The following is a 23,632-nucleotide window of genomic DNA, read 5'->3' as shown; positions in this document are numbered from 1 at the left end:
CTGAGAAAGAGGGTAGCTATCACTCAACACAACCTATCCCAACTCCAAAACCCCTCTGGCAAGCTGGCTTGCCCCTAGCATAGACACGTTTGGTAATTAGATTCCCTGTATTATGTAGAATATAATTATATTGTGCATCCTTTGCTAGAGTGCCTATGAAAAGTGCTCATCTTGTACGATAACCTCAATATGTTCTAATTCCTTAATTATACCATATGTAGTTACAGTGGTAATTAAAGTGATTGTTGTTTAAGAACTGTATTTTGAAATCACACCTACAATTCTGATCGTAATTCTAACTCATATATCAACATGAAACACAAGTAGGAAAGCCAATCCCTTATGCAGCTTATTTTGTGGCATAAGGTGATATACTTTCATCCATAATAAAAGTTGACTCTAGCTGTCTAATAACTGAAATATTCAATGCTCCTCATGGGGCAACACTGGATTAGATGATGAATGAATGAATATTTCCAGTGACAAAATGATGCAGGAATCCATGAGTTATCTGGTCCTTGTTGATGATGCCATGAGATATGATACCCAAAATTTGTACAGAAATTATCCATCATACCCCAGTGGTTCCATTTCATAGATGGTAAATACCGGTATGTATAAAAAGAGCATTCAAATTATCGTATATCATATAAAAAGAAAATTCAGGTTATCAAGTATCATGTACAGTAAAAAGAAGTCAAGTTATCAAATATCATGTGCAGCATTTCTTTTTTAAACAAAACTATACAGTACTAATACCGAATAATTTACTGTCCTGTTTAACCGTATATCATATGTATATACTGTACAAATAAACGCTTTAACAAACTTTCAATCAATAATTTACTACAGATCAAAGCCCATGTGTTGCAGCTGTAGCCATAACCAGGTATCATGTTACTACAAGCCTGCTAGAGCACAGATCTCTGACCTTATCTGATACGTCATGTTCTCGCAGTGTTCTAAAATACTGCAACTGTTTACAAATAATGGCTGCTTTAAACTGGGGGAAACTGTCATTTCGGCTTAGATTATCAACAAATAATTAATTTCAAAAGAAGACTTACTGTAGTTAGTGGTCAGAGATCTGGAAAACAAAATAAAATTACGCAATGCTGATAGACTGGACAATTTACATTCTGAGGGTGCCAAGTAACAAACAGGTCTTGTCAAATAAACAAAATTCAGAGTTAACCCCTAAAGACCGCAAATCTCCCAGCCCCCCTATCCCCAGATCTGCAAAATGGGTCCGATTATTTAACTTTCACCAGGGTAAATTTTTTCTTACAGGTTTCAAGAGCTTGAATTTACACATCTGAAAATGTATGTTTCACTCTCATATAACTTACAGTTACCGCAATATCGACTGTCAGGGAACATCAAAAATAAAAACTGTTACCTCTCGTGTATTGAGAGAAGAAAAATTGCACCAGAGTAAATTATGGTTTTACTGATTTGAAGAGTTTGATTTTACACACCAGAAAATGCATATTTCACTCTCACGTCTAATGGTTACTCCACAATCGGCCGTATATATATATATATATATATATATATATATACTCCTACGCTCCTCATGGGGCAACGTAGGATTGGATGATGGATGGATATATATATAAAACACTTCTCACTATGAGTGAGAAATATGGGAGAATAGGGAGGTGGAATGAGTGTGAGGGACCTCAGGACGGGGGGAGGGGGGGAAAGGGAGGGAATATGTTTGCCACATACACCCAATATGGTCTAGAGGGGGTATGGGGGATAGTTTGGGCGGGAGGGGAAACAGAAAGCAGGATCCAATGGGGCAAGGGAGGTGGAGAGATGGCCTGGGGAGGGGGGGGGGGCGGCCACACCCCATGAAGGGGGCCAGATCATACCTCCCACCATCTAATCTCTTAGTTGCCATTGGCCAGGTCCCATATACATCATAAATGAGGCGGTGTTACCTACAGCCAGTTTTTGGTAGCCTCTGTGCCATTGATAACCACAGGATTTTATGCAACATTCTCCATAACTGTTGTCCGACAGCCATAGGTCTTTAGGGGTTAACATAACACAAAACTCCAAAACATCCTTGTAACTTTTGTCTCCAAGATGGGTAATACCAGTAAAGCATTGCAAGGCTGATGGCAACCACAATAACAGTAAATGATCTTCAAACATCACTTATTTATCAATTTTACCAAAATCAAAAAGACCTAAACCTAGCTAATACTATACTTGAAATGTTTAATTTAAAAAAGTATGGAACTGTCTCATATTTCGCTACAGCAAGTACTCGGCTTCAATATGTTCAGGACGTTTTTCTTATTAAATAGTAGTAATAAAAATATATTTTGTAGTCACTTGTAAATATTCATATTTTGCTGTAATAGCTGTTGCCAACAAAATACAAATTATAGTACTGCGGAACTTAGCTAAGACCTTCCAGACATGTAAACAAACAAAACAGGCTGTAGCCAAAGCCATGTGTAACAGGTGGTTTAATAGCGGCCTCTACGGTCACGCCGGTCGCGATCCCTTGAACGGGAACGAGATCTGCGGCGGTGCTTGCTGTCATGTTTGTCTGAGTATCTGTCCCGAGACCTGGACCTGGAACGGGATCTGTGCTTGTAGCGGGAACGAGACGACCGAGCCAACAGGTTCTTCAGGTGGTGTGAGATGGGCTTTACATGCCAGAAGTTGCAGAATCCACCTTTCCCACACTGACCCATTTCAAACTGGCGGCAGCAGGCCTCACGGAAATCAGCCACAGGACACAGGTCACAGTAGATGGGGCGGAACATGTACCACCGGTTGTTGAGGTCTTCAGCAGCTTTCACAGCATCTTCCTCTCGTCGGAACTTGATGTAGACATTGCCCCTCAGGTGGTCACACTGATTGTCACACACACACATCTCTTCAATCTCTCCATACTTCTCCTCACACTCAAAGAACACATCTTCAAAGAAGTACTCAAACTGCTCCTGGATCTCGTGGTCGCTCATGTTCGCCAAGTGTGACCCGTCAGCACTCTTGGCCGAGTTCTGCTGACTCACATACATGTTTTGCATTACCACTGTCTGGCTGTGGGTTCAAGAAAATTGATTATTCGTTACAGGGATACCAACCACATTATCAAATACAGTAGATGCTCGATTTAACGTACAGTAATCCCGCATTTTTTGCGGATTTTTTGTCTACGGTTTTGCCCTCTCGCGGATTTTCTTAGCATTAATAAGTTCAACAAAAATATCCTTGAATATACAGAAAAAAAAAAAATTGAAATTCCCGCAGCTTCCAATTGTAGCGCGGTAAACTCACGCCACCCTCTGTTCCTTTCCCGTGGCCCCTCTGCCAGTGTTACCATATCTAGCATAATTTTATTCTTTTAGCATAATTTTGATCAAATTTTCGAGTCTGCAATATTTTTTAGCATATTAGAAGTTTTAGAATCATTCTAGCATAATTTAGAATGGAATGGAATATTTTTGGAATAATTTTATAAAAGCTACAAATCAGAGAGAGAGAGAGAGAGAGAGACGAATAAGGTAAGATGTTTGAATAGTTGGTTACTTTCAGTTTGGGCTTGGTTGGGTTGGATTAGGTTAGGTTAGGTTAGGTTGGATTAGGTTAGGTTAGGTTAGGTTGGATTAGGTTAGGTTAGGTTGGATTAGGTTAGGTTAGGTTGGATTAGGTTAGGTTAGGTTAGGTTAGGTTTTAGGTTAGGTTCGGTTTGGTTCGGTTAGGTTAGGATAAGTTTGAGCTTTGTACTTTACCCATGAAACCTAGGTTTTTCCGATGGGTTTTGGTATGATTCATTCGATTTTAAGCTTCATTTCAGTCGGAAATGACCATTTTCTGTTTCCCCCCCTCCCTATAACCCCCGATTCCCCAAAGATCCCTCATTATTTCATGGGGATGGGGGGGGGTCATATCTCAAAATCTGGTTATTTCCGACGGAAATGATGCTCAAAATCGAACGAATCACATCAAAATCCATCAGAAAAACGTAAGTTTCATGGGAAAAAGCAGTATGGGTAGATACCGATATTTATCCTCTTACTGTATGTAGGTTCATTTTAATATTTTCATAGTAAACAATACATAATTAATATGTTGCACGAATATGTATAGAATTTTATCATTTAGCTTCAAGTTAGCATAATTCATTTTTTACTTGGAACAAATATGCTCAATCTAGCATAATTTTTTCATTGCCCTAGCATAAGTTCGTTGTTTGGATATGGCAACACTGCTCTCTGCCTCGCATTCTTCAGTCCATGCCTGCCTGCCGTAAGTGGATGTTGTGGTTGTAACCACACTATGATATGAGCCTCTTGCCTCCCACTTGCCTTCCACATGGCCCCAGGACGTAAGCCAGCCTCACCAATTAGTAGGAACTCCAAAGTGACAAAACGATCAAGTTATGACCTTAGCAGAGAAAATTGTGTTACTGGACAAGCTAAGAAACGACCGTGGGAGTGTTTGCTATCACCAGTTAATGCATCTTTTTATTTTGTACTGTTTTGTTAATAAATGTGTAGATAATTGTGTATTACAGTACGGTGTTTACGTTTTTCCTTCATAATGGAGTATGTGCTTTCAATCTTGTAAGAAGGTATTTCGGGATGAGTATGGAGGTTTCGGGACAATTCGCAGTCACAACAAACAAAACAATTCGCCTTCATTAATGAAGATAGCTATGGGTGACGCTAGAATATAATTCAAAGGCAACTACAGCGAGGAAGAAACAAGTTAATTATTGACTAAAGGTGCAACTAATAAATAATATCCAGAACCTACGCTACTGAACATAAACTTTGCTGGATCCCCCTGAAATATAGTTATTAAAGTATTGATTAATTAATAATAAGTATATTGATGAAAGTATTGATTAGTATATTTATAGAATGGCGGGGAATCGTCCAGGGTGCGAATTGTTCTGAAGGGGAATCGTCCATGTTTTGACGGGGAATTGTCTGACGGCGAATTGTCTTGCAATCAGTATGGACATGGACTGTGTGATGGGCAGCATGGTGGACACAAGTGCAAGTTTTCAATTGTTAATAGAGTATTCGCGGAATTGACTTTTCGCGGGGGTTACAAGAACGTAACTACCGCGAAATATGCGGGATTACTGTACATCAATTTAGCGGAAGATTTTTTTCTTGTTGTTATTCTTCACCAGTTAAAGCTAAATTTCTGTAAAATTGAGTATATTTCCATAAAGGCAGCTCTGTTCTGAAAACTATCAAATCTCCGGAAAAAGTTCTGTAAATCTAGTGGATCATTGAGCCCACAGTGGACCACTCCCCCTGGCCGGTGGTGTTGCCACATGCCTCCGCCAACCCGCCTGGGTAGTGGCAATGGTGGGCACTCAGTGACGTCGCGCAGCCCACACAGAACAGTATTAGAAGCCTAGGGCTGGGCAAGTTGGTCCTGACATTTAATATGAAAGTGACCAGCCTCTCATCCCTGAGTGGTATAACATGAGCAACAAACCCCAACCACCCCTTGGATATAAATTATCTTTTTATTTTTTTTTTCCAGTGAACCAATGCTTTTGTGCACCATGCCTAAGGTTCAAGCAAAGAAGGAGAGGGTTAAGCTGCCTCTTGCCCAGAATCTGAAAATAACTGAAGAGACAGCCTAGGGGCGGTGATGAAGGAGAATAAGGTAAAGAAAACCCAAGTGTATGACCTAAGCAAACACAAAGCCTGACGGAGGCTTGGGGCAGCCAGAATGGCTACATGTGTCGGGCACATTTCCGCAACAAGTGCACAACCCCTACTTTTGGTGTAAGCCTTACTGTGTTTTACTATCTCTGTTTACTATTCTACAGTACTGTATATCGTACACTACTATCTTCACCTTATTCTTTATGTGTGCATATTTTATTACTCAGTAAGTACTGTATGTATCACTGTTAACAAGTACACAATAATTAATTCGTGTGGTTATTAATATGGGTTCAGACTGCTGTGTGTAGCACTGGAAGTTAGCATAGTTTGCGGCTGCACTGTCAAGAACTCGGCCTGACCATTGGATTCAAAGATTAAGAAGAAAATTCCTCAAAATACCAGAAAAATTTCCTTTAAATTGAACCTAGTTACAGAACTTGACTTAACAGAACATTTGAGCAAACAGAATAGGGGTTGGCTGAATTTGTTCGTTAAATCAAGCATCTACTGTACTAAAGTATGCACAGCGATATTAGGTCAGGGTTACATTACACAGGAGTGCAGAGGAAGTAATGAAAACAGGAGGCCTATTTACCTACAAGAGTACCTGCTGGAGTAAACTAATGGATCTAAACAACTAAGCAATGTGTCAAAAAAAATAATATATAAACATAAGGCACTGGTCCTGAGGATAACATAATGGGTTGTAATGGAGTACCAGGAGAAAATGATAAAGGGAAGTAACTGAAGGATATGTGTAAGGAAAGGATGTTGTGTATTTGTAACCCATATTTCAAACACAGAGATACACATAAATATACATGGTATAAAGGGAACGGGGATTGTGCTGAAAGGAGCCTGATTGATTACGTGCTCGAAGAAAGGTCGATGCTGGGAATGGTTGCTGATACGAGGGCTGTGAGAGGACAATGTGGAGGTCCGTCAGATCATATGACTGTGATATGCAAGATGAAGCTGAGTGAGGTGGAACAGGAGAGAGAGGATCAGTCAGGGAGAAAGACTGAAAGTTGAGAAGTTGAGGACATTGCTACTCCCCACTCTGCCCTAGGATGGGAAAGGAGGTCCAGATGATGATGATGATACACAAGGCATAAAACCAAGAAAAATTTCAGTGCCAACATACTGGTACTGAATCAGTAATTTACACGTATCTAATGGTAAATAATTATATTTGGTATATGGTGTGCACTCTAACAGTCAGCTGTGATATACTGTAAATCGATTACAGTACCAGTAATAAGTACAGTGCTTCTAGCTATTTATCTATCTATGGGGCTATTCAACTCACCTGGGGCAATCAGACTCAATAAGGGGTAATGAGACTCAGGTGGTCCAGACAGTGTGAATAGGGGTGCATTTGACTTTTCCATATAGTATTATATTATGAAATCACTAACTTATATCATAAATAATGTTTAGGGATAGCTTGCAGAAGCTAAGTGAACTGTGATAAATTTTACATTCCACTTATTTTCAGAATCTTTTTAGCTGTAATTTACAACAATAAATGACAAGATCAACTGCATTTTCCTCCCCAGTCTCTTGGATATATAATAACAAGCTAAGTGTTATTACTGTTTATCCACCTACCAAAGTATGTTAGCTGCTTTCATTTTAAAAATATTATAATTTTAGACTAATGGGGCAATTTGACTCGGTCCCCTGGGGTAATCTGACTTGGCCCTTTGGGGCAATTTATATGCTGCAACTTCATCAAGTACTATCTGTAAAGTTGTAGACATTACATCACGGATTTCAAGGACGATCTCCCTGGTACAGACTGGGTACATGGCTTCCTGAAGAGACTTTAAATCCTGTTGTCCTCCAGGATATGCCAAAATACTTAAGGAAGCAGGCTGCTATCTCAGAAGAGGTTGCAGTGGCCTACTTTAAAAAGCTAGAAGAGAGCCTTAGGGGAGTACCTCCTGCAAATATTAACACTGACGAAACCAACATCACAGACAGGGCTGGGATCAATTATGATTTGAATTGGAACTGAGAAAAATATATAAATAAAATTAACTGAACTGAACTGGAATTGATATCAATGAACTTATATGAATTGATGACTGAACTGATAAAATAATATTTTATACTGTAATATGCAAATTCATTATTGGCAATACATTAAGTTACAGTACTGTATATTCAAATAAACAGTAAAATATACAGTTTGCTATCACAAAAAAAAGTTAAAAATATATCAAGTGAAGTAACCATGCTGAGTACACCGCTTCCCGTGCGATCAGCGAAGTTAAGCAACGTTGGGTCTAGTTAGTACTTGGATGGGTGACCGCCTGGGAACACCAGATGCTGTTGGCTCGTTCTCCCTACGTGTCAAGTGGGGTTGGTGGAGGATTAGTGCCCCTCCCTGTAAAACAATTAACTCTAAGCCCTTGGCCACCCCGTTTGGGATACATGGCGTCTGGCACGAATGAAAAAAAAAAGTAACCAATTAAATTTATATTAATTTTCATTTAACTGTGAAACTATTTCCTGCATAATTCATGTGTTTTAAATAAATATATTTAAGATTTACAAGTTCAGTTCCTGTCAGTGTGCCAGACTGAGAAGGTGTGGGTAAAACACACGTGTTCAGTACATGTCCTGCCTGGCCCTGCCCAGTTAGTTTAATAAATAAAGATGTTAATTTGAAACCTCATTTTTATTTCTTTCCATTAGATTAATGGTACTGGGTAGATTAAAAATGATTTTGAATCGAAATTTTTTTTTAACCAAATGAAATATTGACCATAATGAATTGAACTATGCTGCCTACTTCTTCCTTTGCCTTTATCATTCTTTTTCTGTGCCTGTCCTCCTCTCTTCCTATTTCTCCCATCTTTCCTGTCATTTCTTATTGCTTTTCTTTCCTTTACAGGTGGCTTTACATTGAGTGACAAGCCAAATGGTTTCCTGTAAGCCAAGAAACCATTTACAATGCTGGGTGGTAACCATATAACCAAATCATACGTGCTCCCTACGTGTCAGCAAGTGGGTTGGTGGAGGGTTAGCGCCCCTCCCCGTAAAACAAATAACTCAAAGTCAAATGGCCACCCCTTACGGGATTGTGGCGTCTGGCAATAGATAGATAGATAGAATTGAACCGAATTGGAATTGAAGATTTCTTTTTTACAAATGAACTGAACCGGAAATGATTAATTCAAATTTTATTCTGAACTGTCCATCCTTCTTTCCTTCCATTTTCTTCTGTCTTTCTTTCCCTCATTCTTTCCTCGTCTTTCTGCCTACAGGTGACTTTACACTCCCTCCTCTGTCTTTCATTCCTTCATTCTTTCCTCTTCCTTCTGCCTGTGGGTGACTCTACACTAAGTGACAAGCCAAATGGTTTCCTGTACACCAAGAAACCATTTACTATGCTGGATGGTAACCATATAACCAAATTTTGGCGCCTGGTGGTTTAGTGGGTAATTACAGTGGGGCACCAATTATCGCGCCTAATTGGGTCCAAAAATAATGCGCGAAAGTGGAATTAGCGAAAGTTGGGGCATTGTCTTTATGGCAAAAAGGCTAATTGGTTCCCGGTTATCCTAAAGTAACATCAGATTTTCATTTTCACTTGCAATACAGTACATCAAATCACTATTGTACATTGCATTGTGAGATACAAACAATAAAAACTGTACAGTACACATTATATACCACAGAGACCAGGTTGAGGTGTTTAATGGATGTTGGGGGTAAGTATCCGAGGCGCGTGGTGGGCTTATTTAGCCACGCCAGACGTATTGGCGCCTTCCTCCCGACTTTGAATGTCCCGGCCACTTTTTATCACCACCACTGCCTCCCGGCCCTCCCCCACACCACCAGGCTCTCCCCCCACACCACCAGGCCCTTTCCCCACACTACCAGGTATAGTAGAGGCCATTGAACCGTGAGAATCCAACACAATGGAGCTAGCACGCTCGTACACAATGGCGGGAATGGGTGGACAGAGTGTTGACATGACGTCATTCAAGATGGCGGTGGGTTGCGGGCGGGCGGTGCAGGAAATTCAAAGTTCAAAATATTGTCCCAAACCCAAAATTTGTGCGCGAAAATCGATTTTTTTCAAGCGAAAGTGGAAGTTAGGGAATATTTGGTGCATGCCGCGAAAGTGGATTCCGCGAATCCTGCTGTAGCGAAAGTTGGTGCACTACTGTATTGTGCTCCAATTGGATTGAGCCGGTGAAGGTTTATATCCAAGGGGTGATTGGGGTTTACTGCTCACGTAATGCCACTCAGGGATGAGTGAGGTTGGTCACTCTCATCTTAAATGTCAGGACCAACTGCCTAGCCCCAGGCTCCTACGCTCCTCATGGGGCAACGTAGGATTGGATGATGGATGGATGGATGGATGGAAATGAATTGAAATGACAAAAATGAATTGACCCCAGCCCTGACAGATGATCCTAAGGGAATGCTCCAGATTTTCCAGTGTGGTACAAAACATGCGAAGCAAATCATGAATTCGACGAAGAGACGAACATCCATCATGTTCTCCATCACTGCCAGTGGAATGCACTTTACTCCATATGTTGTTTACAAGAATTACCACTTGTGGCAGTCATGGAGTGAAGGAAGACTATTCGAGGTACTGTGCACAGTACCCTCGCGTCCAACACGCATTGTCCAGCACGGAGAGCAAAAAAGTAGTACGATTTAATACAATTTAACTACTGTAACACAGGTGCATTAGCATAACACGGACGGAGCCCCAAGAAGTGGGCGAAATCCGCAGAGTTCGCCCCCAGCACGATCACCCCCAGTCCAACATGGTCATACTGGATGTTCCCGTGATGCTGACAGCCAATCAAAACTTCCGATCAAGTAGCCTCCCCAGCCCGCTATTGTGACGTGATCGTGACGTCGCCCAATTAAAAATGCTTCTGCTCTCACGTGGTTTTGTTTAAATTTCTCCCGCCACAGTGCCACTCAGTCACATAATTCGCATTGGATGGTGCTTTTCTCTCACTGCATTTTCTGCCCTTGCTACTGCATTTTACCCTGCTTATGATGCCTAGGAAGCCTTCTGAGAACCCCAAGAAACAGCGGCACCTCCCTCAGGCCACTAAGCTAGAAATCATCGAGAGGAAGAAGAAAGGAGAGAGGAATGTGGACATCGCCAAGGCCTATGACGTGAATGAAGCCAGCGTGAGGACCATAATAAAAAACAAAGACAAGATCCTGACGGCAGTGATGGCATATGGAGGTGGGCCTAAAAGGTTAGTTATCATTCATAGTACAGTACCATTTATTATAATCACAGTAGTACCAATATATGTATAGGTATATGGTAGGTATTTAGGGTTACTTTTCCTAGGGTTGCTGACATACCGGTAATTCATTTTTCCCCATAAGCTCTGTTGTTTGTCCAACACGTTTTGGGTCCAACATGGAACCCGTGCATGACAATATTACCATGTTGGACACGAGGGTACTGTATAACCAAACTTCTTCTGGCTGGTTTGATTCAAATTGAAGCAGGGGGAGCAGAGAGGTGGGTTTCCTGAAGGCACACAACCAAAGGGCAATACAGTACTGGGCAAGTGGGCACTGAAGATCGGAGCAAACTGAATGAAAACTTTGAAAGTTTCACCAAAGTAAAGCCCACTGGGTCCAACTGCCCCACATCAAGTATTGATAAACATTATTTTTATTTTTCAATTATGTCTTTTCTGTGTTTTTCTACATTAAAATCCATCTTCACATATGAAACTGGATCATATGTGTTTCTTAACCCATTGAATAAAGCTTTCCAAGTACCCTGAATGTCGCACTACAAACCTTTGTACAACAAAAAATAGCCAAAAGTGAACCAAATAGCCCCTTCTTCCAATCAGATTGAGCCGGTGAAGGTTTATATCCAAGGAATGGTTGGGGTTGATTGTTCATGTAATGCCACTCAGGGATGAGCGAGGCTGGTCACGCTCATCTTACATGTCGGGACCAACTGCCTAGCCCTGGGCTCCTACGTTCCTCATGGGGCAATGTAGGATTGGATGATGGATATATATATATATGGCCATGTGGAGAGGATGGAGGGTGAAAGACTGACGAAGAGTGTATGTGAGTGAGGTGGAGGGGGGAAGAGAGAGGGGGAGGCCAAGAATGAGATGGAAGGATGGAGTGGAGAGTTATATGAGTTGGGAGCGGGGCAGTGAAATGGCAGGGGACAGAGCGACGTGGAGGTGATTTGTTTGTGGCCACCCCGAATGGGATTGAGGCGTCTGGCAATAGATAGATAGATATATACTATATATATATATATATATATATATATAGTATATGAATGAGGCTGGTCATTCTCATCTTAAATATCAGGACCAACTTGCCTAGTCCCAGACTCCTATGCTCCTCATGGGGCAATGTAGGATTGGATGATGATGATATATATATATATATATATACTGTATATATATAAAATAAATCTTAGAAAGGATGCAAGCTGGGAATATAGTGATTAAAAAGATGGCTGAGAAGAAATAGGCAAAGTAAGAGGCAAAGAAAGGAGGTGGAGCTAAGGAAGTACTGTATAATGTCAAAATCAATGCTGAGGAAAGACTGGGATGTGAATAATAGTGTGGGAGTGTTCTGCATTGCTTACCTAGGTAATATACAAGATTAAAGAGCATATTCATAAAGGTTCCCTCACCTTTTATATTCTTTCACACTGATCAAATTCACTTACACTGGCACTTCCAATAACTCTCCTAGGCATGGGAAGAGAGTCCAAAATGAAAGGAACGTACCTATACTGAGGTTTGTTGTGCTTTCTGGAGCATCGTTCGCTATGCCGACATGCTCCTGTTTTAATATAGAAGGAGCAGTTCACTTTGTCCTTTTCAGTACCATAGATGGAGGCCAGGTATTCAGCCCCGGACATAGACATCTTGATGGATTTCCTAAAACAAAATGACGAAACATTAGCTAGGATTACCATTTAAACAACCTATGGCATACCTAAAGGGAGATGTTCCACCGAGCCAGACTTTATTACATCATATATCCCTATCAGGTGACAGGAGGGCGCTACCCCTCCCGGTGTGGCAGCTACCAGGTGTGGCTCGAACTCACGACCTCCCAGTCCTGAATCTGTCGCTCAATCATTGAGCCATCCTGCCCCAAATCTATACTTAAAGTAAACCTGATAAGGGCTATGTAGTAATACCTGAATTATCATTCTAAAAAATAAACATGCAATGGCTATTCTAATGATGTGGGAACTCGCAAGGGATCAAGCTACTTTCAATGTTTTTTCATTTCCTTAATAAGCAATGAACATCGTTTAAAATGCAATATTTGTTTACAATCCCCAATGGCACTGGAGACAGACGGACACCATTCTTGGCACAAAATTACCCTTATCAGTACTGATTTATCCAAACCTAACCTAAATTTGGTTCTATTATTGTTTCAACCCCTAACAGAATTACGAGATTTTGAACCTTTTTTTCGGTGTTTTAGACAAATCTAAGACACGACATTTTCATCACAAATTATTATTATTTTACTCCTGAAGGTAGTTAGAGGATGAAATGATAATTTTACCCTAAATTTTCATAACCATACCTAGTTTATCTTGATCTAACCTTTACATACTCATATTTGTCCTGTTTCCTGATCAACCCTCTTAATACCTGAAAACGCACTTCTGTACAACTTTACAAAGTGACTCCTTTAAAGGTAGGTAAAAAATTTTGTTGATATTTAAGAGGTGGTTCCACATCTTGAAGTCTATCTAACTGTTATAACTCATCATAAGCCACTGAAAAATAAATACGGTGAGCTGCTTTCATAAAGATTGGTCTGGTATGGTTGGTTTGTGAAACAGCCAAAAACATGGCTACTTAACTAAATAATTACCAAGAAAAGTAATGTAAAATTACTGGTTCTCACTCCAGCAAAATTAAACTGAATTTAACTTAAACGTGAGTAGTGTGGCCCAAGCAGGTATGAAATGCCATATCCTTCACACCTCAATAATGTTTGTATGCTCAATTATTTTAACTAGTATCTTTTCTTTCTCCGGTAATATTAACCATTGCTATCTACAATGACTCAACGTTTGGGAATAACCGGCGATAAGCAATTAAAAACCACAAACTTCATTACAAATTAACCCAACACGGAGGAAACAACGGTTTCCCATTAAACTCCAGCCACATTTACCAACGCATATTCTACAACTTATGCTGATGGCTTCTGAAACAATTGAACAGTTCACAAAAGTTTGAGCTATACCTTTCCACTCAGACTGGTGAATAAGCAGCACAATATAAGTTCAAAATACGCGAGGCTACGGCGTCCGACGCAGCCTCCCGTGCGTCCGTGTGTGATGTCAGAACAGTTGTTTATGTAAAATACTATTGCCATTTAATGAATGTTTTTCATAAATAATTTATAAACATAATTTATTCTTATGTTACAGCAAACAAAATAATGTAAGACACGGTTATTCTTATTTGTAAGGATAATGTGTATAAAAAAATGTTCGTGCATAACAATCTTGGCTTATGTACTTCCTTCATTTAAAACATTTAAAATCATTATCAAAAATATCAAACTAGTTTGACATTATTTTAGGGGACTATGGAGACCGATTTCTAAAAATGTTCTCGCCCTCTCTTTAGAGATATGAATAATTCATCAGATCAAACTATTTCGTTTTCCAAGATAATCTCCATAGAGTAAGAGGCTAGCCAAGTTAAGTATCATTATTTCTAATGTATCGCAGAAGAAGGATATCTATGCTGGTTTATAGCTCCATGTACTCCCAAAAATAGTAAAAATGAAGACTTTGAGCCGATTCTAAGCAAGGGACGTAGAGTAAAACTACACTTCCCATTGTTTACGAGCTTCTTACCGATTTCCAATGGAGAAGAAGAAGAAGATTGAGAAGGTTTACATGGGATTTAGGTTTTTTGGCCATCAGTGTAATATCTTCGGTAGAGACCTTTAAAAAGTATACTCATAGAAAAAAGGGGAACACAACGAAACTATGAAGCACAACAAGAATAAAGGTTTTCATCAAAAGAAGAAATGGAAGCCTGGACAACAGAAGGGGAGGCAAAACCGACCTAACAATAAACAAAGCAAACTACACATTAAATTTGATGAAGAGGACAGACGGTAAATATTAGATAGCCTGTGGATTTTCTTGTTTGGCATTTGTGTGGGGAGCCAACATTTACTCTTGGAAATTATTCTCAAAATGGTGGTAATGTATCAGGATGCTTAGTTGATATAGTTTATTACTTGAATTTTTACCTAATAAGGTAGCCTATTTGATAACTTACATATTACTGATAGTCTTGCTACTGGATTATTTATGGTATTCCTTTATCAAATGGGCACACCAATTCCACCTTTGGTATAACAAACATATTATCTCAAGGTAACTAATTTTGGTATATATGCAACACAGATAGTTAACTGCAGAACTGTGATTGCAGGAAGTATTTGGGAAAAGACAAAATATACCTATTTTTGGTATTTAAGGAAGTGGCCAGGTTGCCCACATCGTGTGTTTAATCAACAATCTTTCCAATTGCCCACATTGTTTACCAACCATAGTTCGGACTGGATGTGTCAGTGTATCAAACATAATCAGATATGTGCAAAAGAAAACTAATACCTAATCAAACTTGACCTAAGCCCCCTCAGACCCTCCCATACTTTTAACCTAACCTAATCAGTCCTAACCAAACCTGACCTCCAAGAATTGGGATTGCCACAAAATATTACCCTGAAGATCCAAAACCCTTCAGGGCAAAATTCAGCTCAGTACTGTATATAAAAAAAAAAAAAAAAACACCTTCAGGGCAAAATTCAGCTCAGTACTGTATTAAAAAAAAAAAAAAAAAAAAAGGAAGTTACCTTAATATACAGGAGGACAAAAACCAACTGCATCCAGAAGGAAATCGTAGAGTGCCACCTCTTGCAGTTTTTTGTGTGCTTGATGAGCAAATGGCTGTGTATTAAAAGAAGCAGTTGATGTAAACCACTGCAAATAACACAATTCCACCAAAGTACTCATGCATCCTGGACATACCAGTTGGAAATCGCGCCAAAAGTACAATGTGCATTCACAGCATTTGACATCCAGCGATGGATATGGTGATGTCAGTGGAATATTTACGAATGCAAATTCCTAAATAACAGCCTTCAGAGGTAAGTTTCAAGAAATCCCCAGTAGGTAAATATGTAGGAGGACTACTGGGCCTTGGGAGCAGGCTGAGAAGCCTATGCCCAAAGTCGAGCACAAAAAATAAAAAAAAAGGTAGCTATGATAACCCTGGAGAGGTGCCAATTACCCTGCGAAAGACTCATTTCAGTAGAAAATATGGAAAGGTTATGCCCATTTGATAAAGAATTAATATTTATTTTTATATTTTTTGTAGTTAAAGAGACCTCTTGTAATGCAGGGGTTAGATGTAATGTATTGTACAATGACTGCGATATGACAGCATCATTTTACTCATACTTTTGTTGCCATCAAATGATTTTATTTAGCATAAGTTAGAGGAGAACTCTTGGGGGTGAGGAGATTCATCTCTTGTGGTGATGGAGGTAAGAGGTTAAATATTGGTACCATACCTTGTTATAGTTACAGCAACATACACTGAACTTTTTTTTACTTGGATTGTAATTTTTTTGAGATATGGATATAGAATGTTATTGTATTGTTTTGGCCCCAGGCTGATCAGAAATGTGAATCCAGTGCATTGCAGGCTTAAGCTGTCCTTCGCCTGCAATCCACCATTCCCCTTTTGGGGAGATAGGAAAGCATTTGAGAGATCTTTGTATAATGAGGCAGCTGTGCCATCCTGATACTGATTAGTGCCACCATATGAAAGCATCTCACTTCAGCTGGTAGCAGTATGTAATCATTTTTCTAAAACAATTTTCATTTTGCTCTTCATTTCAGCAAATACCTCACAGGATTTCAGAAGAGGAAAAGAGAGCGGAGAGAAAAGGCAATGAAGAAAATCAAGGAAGACCTTAAAGAAGAGATGAAGCAGATGCGGAAAGATGTAAGGAGGATGAGTTTTTGTTTATTTATAGTATATACAATAAAATTACTGGTATATTTTTACAAAGTGGATCAGGGTTGGGTTCATTCCTTGAAAATGGCATCTCTTAGAAAGTAAGATATTTAAAATTTTACCTCAAAATTTACAATTGAAACCTTACAGTCTCTTAATTCAGTGGTGTGGGATCTTTAACATTATGTTTAACTGTTTTTTGGACTTTATTGTAAACACTGGTACTGTATAGATTTTTTATGTCAAGAATAGGAAAAGGTATTTGTATACCAGGTATTTAATTTGAAGTACCATCACAGGTGCAGCCAATGAGATCTTTCATTGATTGGTTCTAGAATAGTTAATCCTTAGTTTAATATTATATTCCAGAGAAAATCTTCAATATTTGTGCATTAAAATCATTAATAACATTATGAAGAACCTATTACTTATTTTATGTAGTTGCGAAAGTTGATGTATGCGGAATAACTGAAACGAAATGGAGAGGTGAGAGTGTGAGAGAATGGAAGTATGGATGGGGTATATGTGCAGGAGTAGGTGAGAATGAGAGGGCAAAAGAAGGAGCATGTATAGTTGTGAGTAAAAGATGGAAGAAGAGCATAAGAGAGTATGGATCAGTTGGGTCAAGGATTGTGTGGGTAAAATTGAAAGTTGAAATACAAATGTGGGCGATTGTGTGTGTGTATGCGCCAACGCAAGATTGTGCAAGCAGAGTGAGAGAAGAGTTCTGGACAAATGTGGAAGTGTTCATGGGAAAGTTTGGAAGGAATGAGAAAGTGTTTTTGATCGGTGATATGAATGGTAAAGTAGGGAATGTGAAGGTGGATGGAATAGTTGGTGAGTGGGGTGTGCCTGCTGAGATAGATGAGAATGGCAGTGTGTTAGTGGACATTTGTGCTGGGAGGGGGTTGGTGATAGCCAATACCCTCTTCAGGCACAAAATGATCCACAGGTATACATGGCGAGTGATGAGAAGGGTGGGTGGTGAACTGAATGAAAGGAAGGCAATGATTGATTATGTGTGTGTGGATGAAAGGATGCGAAGATGTGTAAGGGATGCAAGAGCTTATAGAGGTTGGGGGAGTGGACTTTCTGACCACTACTTGGTGGTGGCCAGAATAAAGGTCCAATTAGAATGGAGAAATAGAAGAAGGGAAGGACGGGAAGAAGGAGTATTTGTAAGGAGAGTGGAAAGGTTACAAGAGGGTGAGAAAAAGGCAGAGTATAAGAGAGAAGTGGAGGAACGATTGGGCAAATATGAATTGGAGCAGATGGGGGACGTGTACAGATTGAACAGCTGTGGAGACATGACACATCTGTGTTTCAATCCAACATCCAAATAAAAAAATTCACTCATTTCACTATCCACACACACTACAGCCTTAGCCCTTTCATACATACTTTTCACTGCATTCAGCAACTTCCCATTTACTCCATATATTCTTAATATTTTCCACATCTCTTGTCTATCCACCCTGTCATATGCTTTCCCCAAGTCCATGTAGGTTGCATACAACTTCTTTCCCTTCTCTAGAAACCTCTCCACTAAAGACCTAAGAATTAATGTCTGATCCACACAACCTCTTCCCATCCTAAAACCTCCATGTTCTTCACCAACTATTTCCTCTGTTATTTCCCTAACTCTGTCAATAAGTATCCTACCATGCACTTTTCTTATTACACTGAGAAAACAAAAGCCCCCATGATTACCACGCACTTCTTTTTCTCCTTTTCCTTTGTACAAGGGAATAATTATACCTGACTTCCAATCCTCCGGGACTCTACCTTCCTCCCAGACCAATTTACACATCTTCCATATCCATTCTACTACTATCGCTCCCCCATCCTTCAGCATTTCACCACACACTCTATCGTCCATCAATTCCTGGGGCTTTACCCATTTTGATTTTCTTTATTGCTTCAGCATCTTCTGTCCTACTGATTTCTTCCTCTCTTCTCACCTCCCTCCTTCTCCCAGCCATTCCCCAGCCACTTATCCTCGCATCACTTTCATTCTCTCTGTTTAACAGTTCTTGAAAGTGTTCTCTCCATCTGCTCACTTTTCCTCCCTTCTCCATTAGCAATCTACCGTTTTTATCTCTCACTCCGCAACTAACTACTTTATCACCCTGTCTTACTCTCTTTACCTCTTTCCAAAGCATTTTCTTACATCCCCTCCACTTTACACTCAGATTCCTTCCAAATTCCTTATCCACTCTCTTCTTACTCTCTCTTACTAATCTTTTCAGTTCTCTCTTCCTTTCTACATGTAACTCTCTTTTCTGTCTCTCAGCTTCCTCCACGTCCAAGCTTCCCATCCACTCACTGTATGCTTTCTTCTTTTGTGCCACAGCTTGTCTCACCTTCTCATTCCACCATGCTGCTCCTTGCACCCCCTTTCTTCTTCTCTTCACCCCACACACCACCTCATATGTTGCACAGATTTCTTCTGTGAATATCTTGCACACACCATACACCTCTCCCATTTGCTCCAAATTATATCTACTCAGATGCTTCTCCACTAATGTCTTATATTCTGCCTTTTTTCCATCCTCTTTTGGCCCCTCTACCCCCCTTGTATGAACTACTTCTTCATGACCCTCCCTCCTTCTATTTCTCCATTGCATTTGAAACTTGACTTTCGCCACCACCACATAGTGACCAAAAAGTCCACTTCCCCAACCTCCGCATACTCTTGCATCCATTACACACCTTATTGTCATCCACACACACATAATCAATCATAGCCTTTTGCTCATTCAGTTCACCACCCACCCTTCTCATCACTCACCATGTATACCTGTGGATTATTTTGTGTCGAAAGAGGATATTTGCTAGCACCTCCCCCCTCCCCCCACAAATGTCCACCTGAACACTGCCATTCTCATCCATTTCTGCAGGCACTACTCCATCCACCTTCACATTCTATACTTATCCATTCATATCTTCAGTCAAAAACACTTTCTCATTCTTTTCAGACTTTTCCATGCATGCTCTCACGTTTACCCAGAACTCTTCTTTCACTCTACTTGCACGATCATGCATTGGCACTTACACACAATTGCCCACATTAATTTTGTAGTCCTACTACACAATCCTTGAGCAGACTGATCCATACTCTCTTATACAGTATTCTCCTTCCATCTCTTGCACACAACAATACATACTCCTTCTTTTGCCCTCATTTTCACCTACTCCTGCACATATCGTGCATCAATACTTCCACTCTCTCACACTCTAACCTCTCCATTTACTCTCATTTATTCAACATATACAGTATTCACTTTTGCACCCTAAAGCACCTGAACAATCTCTCTGTCTTTCACCCCATCATTCGCACCCCTTATATTCCATGTTCCATGTTGCAGTCTGTACCATGCATGTCCTTTGTTCGGTCCCTAGTCGTCAACTGTTGGTCGGTCCTGGTCCAAGGCTTCTCGTTTGTATTTTTAGTTAGTTGTTTTCCAGGGAGGGGTACTAACCCTCCGCCAACCCACTTGCTGTCATGTAGAGAACACATGTAAATGATTTCCTGGTTTAATAACAAGTATGCCACAAAAATGGTATACTTTGTAGCTACAGTAGAAGGGCATGTGGTATGATGTCTTTGCAGTTTACTGTATCATCATTAGTAGCTGCTGTACTGCACAGTGCTGTATCCGTTTGCAGTATCTGTATTGCCACTGCTATCTTGAATACATATTGTATCATGATTACTTAAACATCTAGGATGTTGCAAGGCAGATTTTAGAAGGAAGGGGGATTTCTAGCCCTTAGCACTCTCTCGGCAAAACTAACAACCATTTTACTTCTGCAGCGAGCCGAGATACTGAAGAAACTCATGTACCAAGGTCAGAAACTGGCAGAAGGAGTTGATGAAAATGACAGAGAAGAGGCTGATGATGTAATGGTGTCCAAATGTGGGTCGGCCACAGTGGAAATCCGAGGCCTTGACCTGTCTACTTCACAGCATCAAATTGGCCCCTGTCAGGTTAGTTGCTCTCAACTTAGTGTTATGTAAAGCATGCACTTTATAATGTAGCCATTTCTCACTAAACCCCTTCAGTGCTTTTTAGTTTATACTTTCTGTCTCTAGATGATTACATTACTTTTTGAACTATAGAGGTTAAATATAGCCATTATTAATCTGTTAATTACTTAAGGTCCTTCCTGAAATGAATACAGTAAGACCTCGATATAATGGACTTCAGTAGACCGGAATTCGCTCTTAGAATTGAGGAGCTACTGGACTAATTTCTTATATATATGAAAAAGTCCGATAAAGCTAGAAGCAGTCCGGACTACCTGACCTCTTCAGCTATGTTCACCACAATAAGGTAAACAAAAGACATATCTATCAGTGTACAATACAGTATTACCCAGTATTATATATACTATACCAATTGATCATTGTAGTGAAGGTATAATACAGTAAAGTACTGCAGTGGTAGAGAAAACAGTTTAAAAACCATTGGTGTGATCCGGACTAATGTCAGATATATCGGAAAGAGTCCAGATTAGCAGGGGGAAGTCAGAATATCACTTTTATCGGAATTTCACTTTTTTCAGAATGCCTTGGGGCCCCAATTAGTCCGTTATAGTGAGGTCTTGCTGTATAGAGTAATCATCTGGTAGAAGTAAGATTCAGCCATAAGAAAAAAAAAAGTCTTGATTCAGGGTGTTAAACACTAGAATGTGCGCAGTTAAAATGCTGATTTAAGTGAAACATGTCTGGTTCATGACTGATGGGTTAAGAGTACACACACACACACACACACACACACACACACACACACACACACACACACACACACACACCGCTCGCTGGTGCAGTGGTAACGTTCCCGCTTGCCGACTGGTGAACGGGAGTTCGCGCCTCGCTCAGGTTGCGAAAAGTTTCACTGACGAAGTGGGTGGTTACTGTCCCCCTTGAGCAAGGGGACGGGGGTGTGCGTATGTGAAGGTCACAGCCTTGCCCTTAGATCGGACTATATGAGCTCTCAGCTCCCTTCCGGGAGGGTAAAAGCTGATGATCACGACCATCAAGTGATCCTGACCGACCCGGTGAATTACAGGCACGCACACAAAAAACGAAGCTCAGACCTCAGCACAACCATATATTGAATCATGAGTAACTTTACAGTAAGTGAAAAACAGGAGTTAAATCATCAGCAAATATTCCACCAACACTGGTAACATTGTCTTCTGTCATATCTCATTCCTTAATGAGTGTCAGAGAGTATCCTAAAAATATTTCCCAACACCTTCCATTCATGAAAAAGAAATATATAAAAAAGTAAAACATTTTCTATATGGGAAATGTAAAAATATGTCTGCAGAATGCCGTTATTGTTGCTTTGGCTCCAGGTTCATCTGGACATGAACCTGATGGACTGCTGGCTGAAATTGGCATTCTACAGACCACCATCCTCCTTTTGTAGGACAGGCTGTGGTTGAGGCACTTTTGTATACCTGTGCAGTGAAGCTTTCCAGTTACAATGGTGCCACCACAGGAAGGCATTACCATAAGCAGTATATTAGTGGCTGGCCAATACAGCTGTAATAATACTGTCTGTGAACTGTACCAGTATTAGCTGTTGTTATATCTTCTTTCTTTCAGCTTGATTTAAAAAATGAGGGAGACGAGACAGCCAAAAAAAAGGAAACAGTAATGGAGGAAGCAGAGGATGGTGATGATGAGGATGTCAGCCCTGAGAAGTTAGACTCGTTGGGAATCCACTCACAGAAGGACCTTTATCGCTCCCTGAAGAAGAGCTCCTTTCAGGTCATGAAGAGAAGCTCCCTAATGAAACTGAAGCAAGCCCAAGATGCCAAGAAGCAGAAGAAGGCCCAAGCTCGTGCCAAGAACCGCAGAATGAAGCTCATGAAAAAGAAAATGAGACACAGACGGCAAGCACCCAGGGAGAACAATTGAGATCTGGTTAGATTTATAGATTGACCTCCCTGCTAAATAAAGTTTCAACAAATTATATGCAAATTTTTTATTTTTGAATAGTAATGAGTCATATTCCCATTATTCTTTTGTTTAAAAGTCATCATCATTAGTATCATCATCATCATCATCATCATCATCATCATCATCATCTTACCTTTTATGCCCCCCTAAAGACAGGATATGGTAGGGTTCAGAAAACAAAGATAGAGAAGCATGGAAATGGGAGAACTGTCAGCAGTATGCTGAGTTGAAATAGGCCAAACACTCATTTACACACTATTCAAGTCACCAAAATCAGTGTATAGTACAATATGTCAGACTCTTATTATTCTTTGGCTCAGTATTCACACATTCAATTTCCTATCCCCAGACAGTTGTAATCAGTGTAGAAGAGAGTTTTTGAGCTGGAGGATTTAAACCCTCACTGTTTGGGCCCTTCCTCTTCTAAAATAAAAATTAATAGTAGTAAAAATATCATCATCATCAGCAAGAATAAACTGAAAAAAAAAAAAAAAGTCATGGTCCTGAAGTGGCTGTTTCATTCCTTCAAAGAAGTAAGGATTGATATACTTTGAACCCTTTGATTCCCAAGATTTCTATCATCTGAAGGAAATCATTTGGTATCAGCCCAAGTAAAATTCCTAGGTGTAGTCCCAGATAATCTGAAACGTGAACCCAGCAGGCTACAGACTGAAATTGCCCTCTTTCTGCAGTCCACCATTGTCATTTCAGGGGAAAAGGAGGGAGCTGAAGAATGTTTGTGTAACCAGACATGGAGCTGCTTGGTGATACTGATACCATCACATGAAGGCATGCCTCTCCAACATGATCCCAAGGTGTAACAACAGCAAAGAGAGTTACTCAAGATAGTTGGTGTGCACCAGGGGTTAGTTTTGAGCCCCTTGTTGTTTATCATGGTACTTGAAGCCCTCTCACATGAATTC

General features: G+C 40.1%; 2 protein-coding genes and 1 pseudogene across 2 annotated transcripts; 2 read left to right on the top strand and 1 right to left on the bottom strand.

Annotated features, from left to right (window-relative positions):
* Positions 1–242: 242 nt before the first annotated feature.
* On the bottom strand, positions 243–14,010 carry LOC145398346 (splicing factor U2af 38 kDa subunit-like). Its single transcript, XM_080271237.1, has 3 exons — positions 13,929–14,010; positions 12,437–12,589; positions 243–3,066 (listed from the first exon to the last, which is right to left on the bottom strand). The coding sequence occupies exons 2-3, from the start codon at positions 12,574–12,576 to the stop codon at positions 2,484–2,486; spliced, it is 723 nt and encodes a 240-aa protein (XP_080127363.1). The 5' UTR covers positions 12,577–12,589; positions 13,929–14,010; the 3' UTR covers positions 243–2,483.
* On the top strand, positions 7,888–8,006 carry LOC145398534 (5S ribosomal RNA; annotated as a pseudogene).
* A 568-nt stretch (positions 14,011–14,578) lies between the features above and the next one.
* On the top strand, positions 14,579–22,722 carry vito (nucleolar protein viriato). The gene is made up of 4 exons (XM_080271236.1): positions 14,579–14,816; positions 16,615–16,720; positions 20,550–20,723; positions 22,353–22,722. Exons 1-4 carry the CDS (start codon positions 14,686–14,688, stop codon positions 22,665–22,667), a joined length of 726 nt encoding a protein of 241 aa, XP_080127362.1. The 5' UTR covers positions 14,579–14,685; the 3' UTR covers positions 22,668–22,722.
* The last annotated feature ends 910 nt before the right edge of the window (positions 22,723–23,632 follow it).

This window comes from Coenobita brevimanus, chromosome 45, assembly GCF_032717465.1.
Source record: "Coenobita brevimanus isolate Jiangsu-jjx chromosome 45, ASM3271746v2, whole genome shotgun sequence".
In the NCBI taxonomy this organism is placed as follows: domain Eukaryota; kingdom Metazoa; phylum Arthropoda; class Malacostraca; order Decapoda; family Coenobitidae; genus Coenobita; species Coenobita brevimanus.
This window is presented reverse-complemented; position numbering and strand designations above follow the sequence as displayed.